Consider the following 15,062-nt stretch of genomic DNA (forward strand, 5'->3'; position numbering starts at 1 on the left):
AAGTTAAATCGTAAACATTCGAAATATGAAACTGCTTTTATATTGATTACACTGTGGAACATTTTTGGGATTATTGGCTGGGGGGTGAGAAATTCTCCCCCCAAAAAAAAAAAAAAAAAAAAAAATGCTCTTAACATCCTTGCGACAGAAATATCGTAGTTGTTAGCACGATGCTTTCTCCACAAGCCTTCTATTACTTCTTTGATTGCCTGCCATGCATTCACTATATGTCAATCAAAACATTGTTGAATGCATCACTTTTAATCAGCTTTCGTATATCTGAACCATTTAGTACGCCTGATTGGAAAAAATTAATTTGTTAAGATGGAAAACCATGGGAAATAAAGATAAAATTTAAAAGGTCATAAAAAAAACTGATACATACGAACGCCAAACTCTTTGAAGGTTTTACTATACTGACCTAGTACCATCACCCTCACTTGGAATTTCTCACCCCCCAGATTAGCTGTTGTACTATGTTATGTATAATGCAGCAACATTTTAGCAGACTGTTTACATAACGATTTAGGTGAAACGACACCAATGTCGATTAGGCAGCAACATTTGAGTATCGTTATACACATTCAATATCTGAAGTTGTGGTAGAGGTTCGAGGTTTGGTATTGGGTGTTGGTGGTAGTAGTACGTAACTTTCGCGATTATAGCCGAGTTAACAACAGCGCGCCAGTTGTTTCTTCTTTTCGTTACGTGGCGCCAATTGGATATTCTAAGCGAGGCCAGGTTCTTCTCCACCTGGTTCTTCCCACGGTTAGTTAACAACAGCGCGTGAGTTGTTTCTTCTTTTCGTTACGTGGCGCCAATTGGATATTCTAAGCGAGGCCAGGTTCTTCTCCACCTGGTTCTTCCAATGGAGTTTAAGTCTTCCTCTTCCTCTACTTCCCCCGGCGGGTGCTGCGTCGAATACTTCAGAGCTGGAGTGTTTTCGTTCATTCGGACATCCTTATCATTCGCATACGCCAACAGCTGTACACTCTCATAAAATTGATTGTATTGAAACGAATTTTTACATAACGCTCAGGCAGCTCACAATTTCAGGTCTTTGACCAAGTATCATCTGGGTAGTCAGAAAACATCCGGTTGAAGGCGACCTAAAGGATTGTGCGCTGAATTTGAGACCCGCCACGTAAAAAACACAAGCAATGAAAAGTACAAAATAGCTTCGGAAGAGAAATGATGAATCCAACGTGGAAAATATTATATGTTATTGTATGAAAATATTATATGTTATATTATGTTAAAATGGGTAATTGCATAAAATTTTTTAAACCATTGCGAATTATTACTCACTGCTTATATTTATTTAGTTTTTGTAATACATATAGCATTATTAAATAATTATTATAAAAATGTTAACGCATTGTGGAGCAATTGTTATGTTCCTTATACTACATAAATATACTAAAAAACGATATCTCTTAATCTGCGGCAAAATAAAAATACAAAGAAATGTAAATTATACATTACGAGAGACCCGTCCACGCTCTACTGTGGGTGCCCCATAGATAATAATACTACTACCATTTATGTGATTTCTATTAGTTAGATTATAACCATTAGTTAATGCTATATCTCCTACTATTTCAAACTGATCATTCCTAAAAAATAATACAACTGCGTGCACTGCCTTCATTGTCCTAGGTGCTCATTTCGTCTCTTTCCAACTTAACAAAAAGCAATGCTTTATTAACACACGAAATACTTGTATGATCCATTCTTTTATAAACTAACACAAGCTTCTTCACAACAAATATAACCATTAGTTAATGCTATATCTCATGTTATTTATAGACACGCTCCCGCACGCCTTCAGCACGCGGTTCAGCCTTCGTTTGCAGCCTGTAAAAGCTTTGACAGACGGCAGCGTTAATCCGAATTAACTCCGCACTTAATCAGATCCAAATTTGTAGGTGACAGACGGCAGCTATGCGAGTTTGAAACTTTTGTAAACACCTGATTGTCATTTTTGTAATACTATATACTCAATGAAAATGGATAGAAGATAAACATTACGGTTGTTAGCTGACCAATTTTACAAAACCTTTTTTTATTACACAAACGTATTAACTTTTATTTTAAAAACTGCATCATGACATAACATCATAATATAAAACTTCTTGTTTTATTATTGAAAATTTAAAAAACATCTATCAGTGTTGCTTGTATAGATTAAAATTGGGCATTTTTAACAATGTTGCCAACGAAAATACACCTAACTCTTTAAAATTCTGAGGATTAAATGGGATTTAGCAACGGAGTTATCTTCCCTTACTCCTGAATTAATCTGGATTATTAATGCTGCCGTCTGTCAATGCTATAACAGAAGAGGTGACAAAAAATTCAATATCTTTGGAATGGCATTAATGAATACATTTATTTTTGGCAGATTATTAAAAGTAAACATTTTCTGAGATGTGCATGATATGTTTGAAAAATTTCAATTGTTTAACAAAAAAATATGTAAAATAATATTATATTTTAACAAATGGACCGTGAAAAAATAACTCTATTATATATGTTAGTAGTAGTTTATGAGAAAATAGTTTTATAATTTTATCATGCTCTAAATTTCAACCTTAAATAACTTTAGCAAAAAAGGGAATTTGGCGAAATATTTATGACACGAGTTCTTGTTCCTCACCTAATGAACTGATAATTTTCAAAATCGGTGATTTTGCCACCACTTGACGTGGTGTGATCCACATACATTTTTGTCATCTCCGATACCTTAAATTTTAGCAGACTCTGCAGATCTACAAGTTTATTTTTAATATATATAATATACATACTTTTTATATACATACATACATATGCACATAAATGAGCGGGGCTAGATTGTATGAAAATAAGCAAATATGTCTACAACTTCAGATATTACAAATTTTATGCGATTTCCCCACCTGAAATGTGTTTTCTAGGGTTAGGCATTTTATTATTATTTTAAATCGTTTAATCCTATCATTTTTTTATGACAGGAAAGGTGATTAAAGTGACTGCAAGCAATGGTTAACAAAATATCTCGTTCATCGGAGACTCGATTTGTGTTGTGTTCCTTTTGCACCAATCCTAATTACTGGTTTTAATAAGATAGCAAATCCCGATTACGCATACCCAAAAATGAATAATACCACATCTTTCAGATACAACATGCTGCCAATACATTATGTAAGTTGGTGAGTCCATTTATGGTATCGTCCGTGCGTCCGTTTCATAAAACCTGCTACAGGCAGGTATTTGGCGCTCTAAGGAGGTACGGGTTGTGGGTAGGTATAGTCCGCCATTGTCGCCCAACATAGCGTAAGTCTAGTCGATTTACATGTGGATCGGTTAAAAATTGGCAATGGGTAAGAACAATCCAAAAAGGCCTGTGCTAGTTTGTCGCATACCAATTAAATGACATCTTTACTTTGGGTGAAATCGAATGGCTATCACATGTTTACATGGGGTAGTCACTTAAAAAGTGCCAAATGCCAATGCGATTAGTTCAGAAGTTGCCTTCATATGTCAAAAATAATGGTTTCCGTCCTTCTGATTGATTGAAGTTTGGAACTGTTTCACATTTCTGTAATTCTTACAAAGTGCGAGAATATGATATATTATATTCAGCTGCGCTCGAAAGTAACATTTCCTTACTTTAATAAATATTGATATTATTTGTGTTGCTTTAGTAATTAGATCTCGGTTTTGTCTTTCATTTGGCCGGATTTTCATACTGCATCTTAATATAGGTCTTTAAAAACATATAATATAGTAACGATAATTATTACAAATCGTTCTATAAGTAAATAAATTAAATAAGTTCATAAGTAATGCAATTGTTATTTTGCTCTTACATTTGCAGCGGAGGCCGATAATAGAGATAAGATAACCGAATCCCAATACTATGATGCAAAAGGTTAGATCTGCAGTCATTAATACTCGTAAACATATATCAAAATTTTGATAAAAGTACATTGTGTTCTAATTTTGATAAAGTGCGTTTTTATAAATGCATGCGAATTGGTAATTGGTTTCTAATAAAATGTAAACAATTCGGAAATATAAATAAATTGATTTAATTTTAGGATTTCTGTTTCATTTGATTTATACCATGTTCTGACCGCCATAAAAAATTACACTTGTTAATCTCGTCACCAAGGAGATTTGAAGATTTAATCTACTCAAAATCTCTCTGTGGGACTATAATTTAGTATTACCATCTTGCCAGTAAGAAAATCTGTTAGATTATCACACCTGATTTATGCATTACAAAGAGAAAAATATTTAAACAAGAAAAAATGCAAACAAAAATTGAAAACTCCAGACCTGGCAGAATACAGCACTCCGGACCACCACGGGATGCCTCTCGATGTATGCCATCGAACACCACATAGTGAGATGCTTATGCTCCCAGTTAAGGAGCATAATGAACTCCTCTTCAAGCAGTTCCTGCTAGAATCTTTTCGTAGAAACCATCCTTGCAGCTATCTGCTAGGAGCGGAACCGCCTCCTAGGAGCATCAAGTAGTCATTCCTCAACCACGTCGACGACGGCGTACAGTACGCCGACCGGACCTCAGACGCAACAGACTTTCGACAGGCACTGACCGCCATTCACAGTAGAGCCATCAACACCTTCACAGGCTCCCTTCCCGTGAATGGCGTTCTTGGAGTCAAACCACCACCTATCGTTGACGAAGAGCTCGAGTTGCCGCGAGAAACGCTAGTGACCCTAGCGCAACTTCGTTCTGGATATTGTAGCGGGTTAAACTCCTACTTATCCAGAATAGACCCTGACATACTCAACGTATGTCCTGCATGCAACGAGTCTCCGCTCGTTAAAACAAAACCAACAGTCCAGTTTAGTAATAGATTATATGTAATCTAACCACTTAAAACTTTTTGTCGGAACATGGTATTAAACTAATATATTAACTTTACTGATGAAGTTACGTGAGACAGAATAATAGCTGCGATTAAGTTTTAAAATGTACGATGGAAATATATAAATATTTTGTGCACTATTGACCATCACAAGACTAGAATGATAAGTTCTCGATTTCCTTGAGTATCGTCCAGCGCTAAGGAAAATTTACAGAGTGGCTGATGAAAGCCGCTACCAAAAAAAAATTAAATAACTTTTTTTCTATTTAATGAATCTGGTTAATTTTTTATTTTTTTTGCAGATTGACTTTTACATTTAACAAAAATGGATAACTGGGACACTGAAACAAGGATTTGGATTGTCCGCCGCTAGCACGCACTGGAGTCCGTAGTTTCGGTTCAAAGAGAGTATWGGCGCACGTTTGGCGGCAATCCTCCGAGCAGATGGACCATAATGAGACTTGTAMACAATTTTGCCGAGCATGGGACAGTCAACAGAAGACCTTACCATCGAAACCCTTCAGTTCGAACGGAGGAAACAATCGCTGCTGTAGCTGCTGCCATACAAAACAATCCAGGTGTTTCGACAAGAAGCTTATCTGCTCAAATGGGTGTAAGCAGACAGTCATTACAGTCAATTATGCACAMWKATTTGGACTTATTCCCATATAAAATTCAAATGGCCAACAAACTGAACGTTGCAGATTTGCCGATTCGCTTGGAATTTTGCCAGAAGATGCTTCAAATGGTGGAAGAGGATGGAAACATGTTGAACTGTCTTTTCATGTCTGACGAGGCCCATTTCGATTTAAACGGCAACATAAACAAACAAAATTGTCGAATATTGAGTGCTTCCAACCCACAGATACTCCATGAGACGGAATTGCATCCACTTCGTGTCACAGTGTGGTGTGCAGTTTCATCACGCTGCATTGTCGGGCCCTACTTCTTCGAAGAAAACGGTCACACCGATACGGTTACTGGAGGCCGTTACTTGAGCATGTTGAGAGAGTTTTTCTATCCAGAATTATGCCGAATGAGAATTTATTTCAACTCTGTGTGGTTTCAGCAAGATGGTGCAGCTCCTCACATAGCCCAACTTGTTATGACAGAATTGCGACGAAAATTTTCCAATAAGCTGATATCCAGAAATTCCACATTCCGTTGGCCACCCAGGTCGCCTGACCTTGCTGCACCTGACTTTTTCTTGTGGGGTTATTGGAAACAGGAAGTATACAAAGCAAAAGCAACAAATTTGAATGAACTAAGGTAATCCATTTGAGAAACAATTGCGGCTGTTCTTGTCTCAACTCTCCAAGCAGAAATGAACAACTTTTTGGTAAGATGCCGCACATGCATCAACGAGCAGGGGGGGGCATTTAAATTCCATTATTTTTAGAACTAATTAAGCTATATTTAATAAAATTGGATGAGCTTTAACATAAATAAAATAAATGAATTCCATACACTGAAAAAAATTATTTGAGTTTCTTAATGTAGCAAAATTCATCAGCTACCCTGTATTTAGAGAACATTATTAAGCATTTTTCGATGGTTTAATATCAGATCTTATATAATACTCATTTTTCTCTAACTATATGCAGTTTCACACTTCAATTTTAACCATTTCTTTATTGGTTGTTGATTCTTTTATATTCTTGCAACCAGTTGCTTCAGAATATTATTTGCATATGGCTTTGACAAACATTTTTATTTATGAAGAGTTAATTATCAGACATTATTGCTCTTACGTAAAATATGTTTTTAAAAATCAAAAGGTTTGTAATGACTATTAACTATGCGAAATTTATTTGTAGACATTTAAAGCAAAATTTGAGGGTGAGGGGAAGGTTCAGTTGAGACAACAAGAATTTCAACGCTTAAAATTATTGCGCATACAGCTGGTATGCCATATAATGCGCGTTTTCAGAAGAATGATTTTATATTTTACATACACATTTTCAATATAATATACATATATAGTATGTTTATATCTTTTTTATTTCTTTAGCGGCGCGTGCGAAAATTCTCGGCTCAACAGAGATTCATGTAAAGCGGGATAGTACAATCGCATTAGCTTGTTCCGTAAACATTCATGCATCTAGCGTGGCTTGGTAAGATAAAAAAACTATAAAAAAATATACAAATGTCTTACACAAAGATTACAGATTGATACGTGTATAACTTAAACAAGTAAGAAAGGTCAATGTTTGCATGTAAAAGAACATTTTATATGCTTGCAACCAGCAAGAATCAAAGTATGTCCTTTAGGTGCTGGGAAAATGTTATGTTACCGAAAAGATTTTACCTACCAATATTGCATACAATTAGCATGCCATGCTAATAGAATGCGCATCTTTATTGAGATAACTCACATATTGGGCTATATATGTATGTGGCAGAAATCACCTGAAAGCGTGAAAATCTTTATATTAGGTATATGGGGGTTAAGCGAATTATTGATCGGATTCAGCCCATTTTTTACATTCAGACATACTATTATCAGGAAAGGATTACTACTAATTTCAGTTATATACATCATACATTGACCGATATTTTCGATAATAAGTCAATCAAAGGTACTGGGGGTCCACATATTCGATACCTAGAGGCTTTAACAACTTTTGTTCGATTTGGACAATTTTTGGTCATAGCTGGCACACTCCAAAGGTACATTCGGGAAGAATTTTGCCCCGCTACATTAATTGGTGCTTTATTTGTATATTGGAATGTGAAAGTATTAGATCGAATTTAATCGAGCAATTCTAGGCTGTGATACAGTCAAAAGTCTCTAAAATTGAGATCTTAAATTAGAAACAATATTTGTGACGATTTTGCAATTCAGAAAGTGATCATGACAGTCACAAAAATCTCTCAATTGAAAACGAACAGGTCTAATCAGCTTTTACATTTCATTATTTAGAGATATATTTACACTTGAATGAAAATAAATATGTCGATAACATATATTAAATTTTCTATAACATAGCGAAAAAGCAATTACCAATAAAAAAAAAAATATATATGCTGACTTTGTTTCAGAATATTTACGAATTTTATATGAAATTGATTTACAAAGCATAAAAAACGACAATCTCTATTCAGTATATTCAAAATGGCAAACAAGAGTTCTCTTTAATTTTGTTACCTGGTCAAGTCACAAATTTTAGACAATATTTTACGACCTATAAAGGTCTCAAAGAGTAACTAGAGACTGCTAACAGAATGAATTATAAAATTGTGTTATATGTGAAATAGATGTTGTAGGTTGTAATCCGATATCCTTCATCATAATACTGAAACATAGAAATGTTAGACGAAACTTATGCACCGAATTTATTTGAAATCGTTTAAGTAAGTCTCGATATATATGAAAGGTAAAATTTAAAATATCTGAAACATTTACTTTTTGATTTATCATACTTTTGAACTTTTGTAAAAGAAATTATATGGGAGTGGTACACGTGGTTCTTGGCAAAATACAGTGAGAACGAGTTCATAGATTAGCGTAATCGGACCATTGTCACGCCCACAAATCGTGGAATCACAGTAACAAGAGGCACCTGTGGGAAAAAAAGTTAAAAAACTGTTTCTATAAATTTATATCAATAAAAGCAGCTTTGCTTTTTTTAAAACTAATATACATATATGTTATTAGATTAAATACTTTCAAATGTTGTTAAAAAATTTAATTAAGCATTTTTTTTTATACTTATTCATTATTATACAGCTCCAACACACCTATAAACTCAACCATTAAGAACATGAAATTTGTTGTTGTGGGAGCTCCCTTTTCTTTCGTTTTGTCATTTTCTTTTAGTGTGTATGTTTAATTTAAGTCGTTTATCTGAAAATAGAACTTTATTATGTAGGTATCATGGCGCATCGGTGGTTGACTTTGATTCTCAACGTGGCGGAATCAGTTTAGAAACGGAAAAAACAGATGTAGGTACCACAAGTCGTTTAATGCTGACTCGAGCTTCGCTGCGTGACTCTGGGAACTATACTTGTGTACCAACCGGAGCAATACCAGCTTCTGTAAGGGTACATGTACTCATGGGTAAAAAAATTCTTTGAATAACACTTTAGAATAAATATAATATAATTTCATACCATCATGATGTTCATTTCTAGGTGAGCAACCCGCAGCTATGCAAACAAGTAGAAGCAATATAGTCTTGCAAGCGCGAGTATATTTAACAATTGCCACTTCATGTATCATAACTATTGTGTATTGGTACCAAAACTTAATCATATCACAGACGGCTTCCAACTACAATATGTGTCAACGAAGGTGATTGAACACTAGTCGACGAAGTCTTTTTAACTAGTTAAATGAAACAGAAACAAACTAACGGCCGGCCAATGCAGGCTTGAATATCGATATTGAGGTAACTTTTGTATAATTATGTACATATTAGAAAAAGGCGAGGACATACATACATAAACCAGCGGTCGATATCTCTATCATATTTCTGCAAGCTAACTTCACACGTCCGCTTACCAGTGCAGAAATTTTTGGGTACCAAAATGCCTACCAAATCTGCTGAAAATGAATTTTCTTATCTTCAAAACATCGGGTATTATTTCGCTTCACATTTGGAAAAATACGTATATATATTTTCCGTGGACATTGCAGGCTGATTTATTGCTGCGAAGTGCGCTCTTAGGCTCAGGGAAGGATTTATGAAAATGTAGTTCTGAAAACTTGGATCACTGCCTCACAAAGGCAACGTGTGGCAGTTCATATACCGCCAAGGGATGTGTAAATAGGGAGGAGTTGCTGAAGAAAAGACTAAGTGAGTTTTCTGAGGGAAGGTTGCCGGTGGTTTTTTTCCCATGAGTCCCTTTGATGCATTATGTTACAAGTTTCGGTTATGGTTTCAATCTATAGAACTAATGGAATTAATATTAGTTCACTCGTTTTCTACACATGGTTCCAATTTATAACTATTTTTTAGTTAGCAAACAAGATTTTATTTAGAGTTGAACGAACAAATCTAAAAATTAAGTATAAATTTTAATACATCCCATAAAAAATATTGTCTACCAGAACCTTATGCGTACCAACCAAATTATCAAAATCAAATGAAGCTAATAAATTTAATAATATAAAGCTTTTTTCGAAAACTGGCGACGTCGACTCATGAGTTGGTGTCATCGTCCAAGCCTCTGCACCATATAGCAGGACGGAAATAATGTGTGAGACATAGAGTTTGTTTTTGTTGGTCGAGAACTCAGTCCGAAGTAGCACCTGTGGGCAGGAATTATGCTGCGTTGGATTTCCAGGCTGACATTCTTGGTGGTGTTTATACTGGTCCCTAAATAAAGAAATTATCTACAACTTCAAAGTTAAAACTGTCAATAGTGAGGGGAGAGCCAAGTCGCGAGTGTGACGACTGTTTGTTTGATGACTGAAGATATTTCGTCTTGCCCTCGTTCACTGCCCGTTTGGAGAACGCAAAAGTAACGGCAGGGGGTTGAGGCCGATGATATCAATATAATCGGTATATGCCAGCAGTTTTACACTCTTATAAAAGATTGTACCTGCTCAATTAAGTTCTGCAGTTCGAAATATTTTCTCCAGCGGCAGATTGAAGAAGTCGTACGATAGGGAGTCGTCTTTTCTGAAACCTCGTTTGGTATCGAACGGCTGTGAGAAGTCCTTCCCGATCCTGACGGAGCTTTTGGTGTTACTCAACGTCAGTTTACACAGCCGTAATAGTTTTGCGGGGATACCAAATTCAGACATCGCGGTATAAAGGCAACTCCTTTTCATGTTATCGAAGCAGCTTTGAAATCGACGAAAAGGTGGTGTGTGTCGATTATTCATTCACGGGTCTTTTCCAAGATTTGGCGCATGGTGAATATTTGGTCGGTTGTTGATTTGCCAGGTCTAAAGTCACACTGATAAGGTCCTGTCAGTTTGTTGACGGTGGGCTTTAATCTTTCACACAGTACGCTCGATATAACCTTATACGCAAGGCTTATCCCACGGTAGTTTGCAAAGATTGTGGGGTCTCCCTTTTTGTGGAGCACTTAAATTCCAATTGTTGGGCATGCTTTCGTTCGACCATATATTACAAAGAAGCTGATGCATGCTCCTTATCAGTTCTTCGCCGCCGTATTTGAATAGCTCGGCCGGCAGTCCATCGGCATCCGCCGCTTTGCTGTTCTTCAGGCAATGGAAAGTCTGCTCCATCGTCGACTCAGAACATCACATCTAACTTATTCATATGTATATACAGACAGCTTAACCCTTAGAATTAAGGAAATTTTGTTCGGTATCCCCGGGCAAAAATATTTTCGAATTTTTTGCGTGTAGGGACTTTTGTAATTATACTCTGAACAGGATATATTAATTTTGCCCTGAAGGAAATGTCGGTGACCCTATTAAAAGTATGCATACAAATTAAGTCGTTTCTGTATATCGTTGTCGAAGAATGACTAACAGCGCGTATTAGTTTTGATGTGGTTCAACAGAGTCAGTCGCTGTCCAGGGTACCTCGGAGTCAGTCTGGGTGATGATTGTAACGAAGTCTTCTTTTGCTGATGTTGGGAGCTTGCTTTCCATCTCTGGTCGCTAGCCTTGGGCCATAAGAATATATATTTACATAATCAGCATTATGAGCTGAGTCGATTTTATCATGTCGTAACGTTAAGAAAAATGTAGTAAATATAGAAATTACATTGTTTTGAATGGAGATTTTTAATTTAGTTTTATTCATATTCCACAGAAAGTAGGTTGTAGCCTAATGAAATCTTTTATTAATGTTAAATGCTTTCTCTAAATGTTGGCTTTAATTAAAGTCCCTAATATTCTTTATTGGATTGGCGTCTGGTGACTGTAATGGCCAATCTAAAGCCACAATAAGGTTTTCTTGGTTCCATTGAGTACAGAAGCTGCTCTATGCTTCGGATAATTGCCTTTTTGTAGTTTCCAGTTATGGTTAGTTTTGCGCCCAATGCAATCTTGTTCAATGTGTGTTTTCAATGAAGAGGTTTCATTAGAGTACTTCTGGTAGATGACAGATCCCTTAGTTCTGTCTGTTTTGTATTTTGAGTTATACTCGTATCCAATCCCTTTAAAGAACATTTGTTATTCTTTTAGACTGAGCAGTGGTTTCTATTTAAAAGGAAATCAACAGCTTTGTACTCACTTTAAGATGTCACGTCATTACTCCATTCTCTTGGCTTGTTATCTTCTTTCAGTTTCATCATATTAGTCGGACCATCTCTTTAAAAATGTACAATTCTTATTTAAATACTTTGCAGTTTTCCTAATTCCATTTGCTTCGTTCGAAAGGCTGCTTCATAAAGTTTCTGATTCTGAGACACATTAGGAAGATAGAAAGAAATTTGCCAAATTAAGCTCGTCGCTAGTCGCAATTGCAGAAGTGTTGACTTGCAAAAAATAGTGAAAAAAAACGTTTTCCGCGAGAAGGAAAAACTGTATACTTTGAACGTACTGTATACGTGTGAATTAGTCCCTCGGTTTTTAGATAGTGATCTAAAACCTTGGCTGATAACATGCACCGAAGGTTTTAGATAGGGTTTAGGTCGGGAGTAATTGCAGGCCAATCGAGAATTTTTATATTCCGAGCCAGCATGAAATCAACCGTGGTCTTGGAACGATGAATCGCTGCATTGTCTTGCTGCAAAATCAATTCATTTTCAACAAATTCCTCTCCAAAATCAATTAGAACTTCATCGAGTAAATAATTTTTGTTGTTACAAAGCAAACTGGAGTTTTCCCATACCATGAGTGATCCACCTCCAAAACTTTGTCGATTACATTTCTGTTTTGAGCCTCCAATATTTTCGGAAACCATTAGGAATTCTTTTTCGTCAGTACAAATAATGGTTTTTAACTCGTCATCCCAAAAGTGATATTTTTCGGCGAAACGAAGACTGGCCAACTTGTGTTTTTCGGTCAATGAAGGTTTGACGCATTTTTTGTCATAAATACTATCTAATTCACATCTTAGTATTTGCTGTACACGTCGAACTGCTGTCTACGAATTAGCTTGTTGTTTTATAAATCTCGCACTTACATTTTCCTGCAATAATAAATTGTTTTTGCCTTTCGTTGATTTTTGGAGATCCATTATTGGAGATGGTCCCTTATTGTAAAAAATGTCTTACAATATTCTTCGACCTGTTTGATTGTCTTCAAATGTCTCGATTTGACATACCCACTTCATGATAATAATTTTTCCTTACTCTTCTTTTGTCAAAATTTTACGTGAGGCCTTCTTTATGATTTCGAAAATAGTTCAAAAATATAATATATGAAATTATTAGGTAATTAAATTACTTATGTAACTCACATTAAAAAATTAAATGGATACGAAATAATTCAAATGTCATCCCGTATATTTAAAATACAGGATCTGTGGACACTTACCCCAATTTTGCCAAGATTGTTTTTTTTTTTAAATATAGCTTGTTTCTACTGGAGGTAAGTAAGTTTATGAGCTTTTGTATAGAATATTTTGAGATAGAAATAACTGTTATGAATTGGATTTTACACCTTGCTTTTCATTATACTAAAATTTTACTATATTATTGAACCTCATCTAACTAAAAAGTACTGTTGAAATAATTTATGTGTTTTTTATTGCAGTACTTATAATGGAATTATGGAAAGATATCCTGGTGTTGTTGTAATTACGCATCCCTCATTTGGTTCCCCATATACATACATACATAACAACAAAATGCCGCATTAATCAAAAGATTTATAAGAAAAACAATAATACTAGTACTCTTAATTGAAAGTAATGTAATAAAATGAAACTAATATACACTATAACAACAAATATACTTATATAATACAAAGAAATGAGACACAAATTATTATGAATTAAATATAAAATATCCCAAATTAAAACATAACAGTACGTAAGGGACGATATATGATGAATGGATAACAATAAAAGTCAACCAAGTTACCAAGTATAAGATATAAAGTAATGAATTGATTGTTAGAATCGTAAGAGTGGAAACCCAAACATTCAGTCATATTAATATATAATATATAGGATTAATGAATTTTTAATGATGATAAGCATTTTCATACATTGCTGTCAAATGTTATATAATATAACGAAGATAATTATGATATATAACAAAGAAAATTCAACAATAGCTTTTGTTTTAATTATAAACATTAAAATGTTAGTTTAGATGTTAAATGATTTTTTGTAATAAAAATATGTACATAACACATGTTTTTACTTCCAATCACCGCAGTTTAGAAAAAGCATCTAAGAGTTCGGGTACAACGGATTTTTTTACATTATCGTAATTTGTAAGGGTCAACGTCGGAAAATATTTTCAAATGTTAGTGATGGAACTGATAATCAGTAAAGAATTCAAAAGGAAATTACATTAAATGGAGCTCCAACTGCTACCCCAAGTAATGCATCCTCATCAGTCTTGTTCACCCCGAATTTTTTGTTGGTTCGGTGGGACTTCATTGCCGCACTGAGTTGCCAGAAGATCAAACCGAAGTCTACAAAAACAGGCAGATGGAGACTTTATTATTTCCTTACTAATGTATTTTAAACACAATAGCGCGTAGGTGTTTATAGTCTACTATTCCATTCCGACTTCCCATGCGTCGGTGAAATGCAAAAAAAAATATCTGTAACACGAGTGGCTTTTCAAGAAGCAAACAGCCTTCTCATCCCGAAGGAATCCATACGAGAGTCTAAACGAGGGCTAGTTAAAATTCAATTTAACTCACTATAATGTACCGTTTGATATGAAAATTGGGATAACGTTTCTAATAATACCTCTTTCAAGATAATGTCCGAAAGTAAAATATGGCATATTGTTCGTAAATTAAAAATGTGTTGCGAATGATTTAAACCTTGCTATTCTTTCTTTTCTGTTTCTTCTTTTTGCAATGTGTTCGCAAGAGTGATTCTGCGTTGGATTGCTGAGATTGTTGCTGGTGTTAACTTTTTAACTTTGGTTCCAAGAGACAAGAAATTATCTACCACTTCGAAGCTATGACTGTCAACAGTGAAGTGGTAGCCCAGCCACGAGTGCGACGACTGTTCGGTTGATGACAGAAGATATTTCGTCTTGCCATCGTTAACCACCAGACCCATTTGCTTCGCTTCTTTTTCCAATCTGGAGAAATCAGAAGTAATAGCGCGGTTGTTGAGGATA

The 15,062-nt window shown here is 35.2% G+C and overlaps 1 protein-coding gene across 8 annotated transcripts in view; it reads left to right on the top strand.

Moving 5' to 3' along the window:
• LOC108975488 overlaps positions 1–14,010 on the top strand; it is a 62,128-nt gene extending 48,118 nt beyond the window's left edge. For 7 of the 8 annotated variants that reach the window (XM_018943990.1, XM_018943991.1, XM_018943989.1 and 4 more), the window contains 5 exons: positions 3,860–3,913; positions 6,892–6,994; positions 8,753–8,940; positions 9,015–9,271; positions 13,507–14,010. In XM_018943990.1, the coding sequence (XP_018799535.1) occupies positions 3,860–3,913; positions 6,892–6,994; positions 8,753–8,940; positions 9,015–9,178 (509 nt within the window). In that variant the 3' untranslated portion in view covers positions 9,179–9,271; positions 13,507–14,010. The remainder of the gene's footprint in view (positions 1–3,859; positions 3,914–6,891; positions 6,995–8,752; positions 8,941–9,014; positions 9,272–13,506) is intronic. The other variant, XM_018943993.1, reaches the window with a different exon arrangement.
• The last annotated feature ends 1,052 nt before the right edge of the window (positions 14,011–15,062 follow it).

Source organism: Bactrocera latifrons, unplaced genomic scaffold, assembly GCF_001853355.1.
Source record: "Bactrocera latifrons isolate USDA-ARS-PBARC rearing strain unplaced genomic scaffold, ASM185335v1 scaffold_657, whole genome shotgun sequence".
In the NCBI taxonomy this organism is placed as follows: Eukaryota; Metazoa; Arthropoda; class Insecta; order Diptera; family Tephritidae; genus Bactrocera; species Bactrocera latifrons.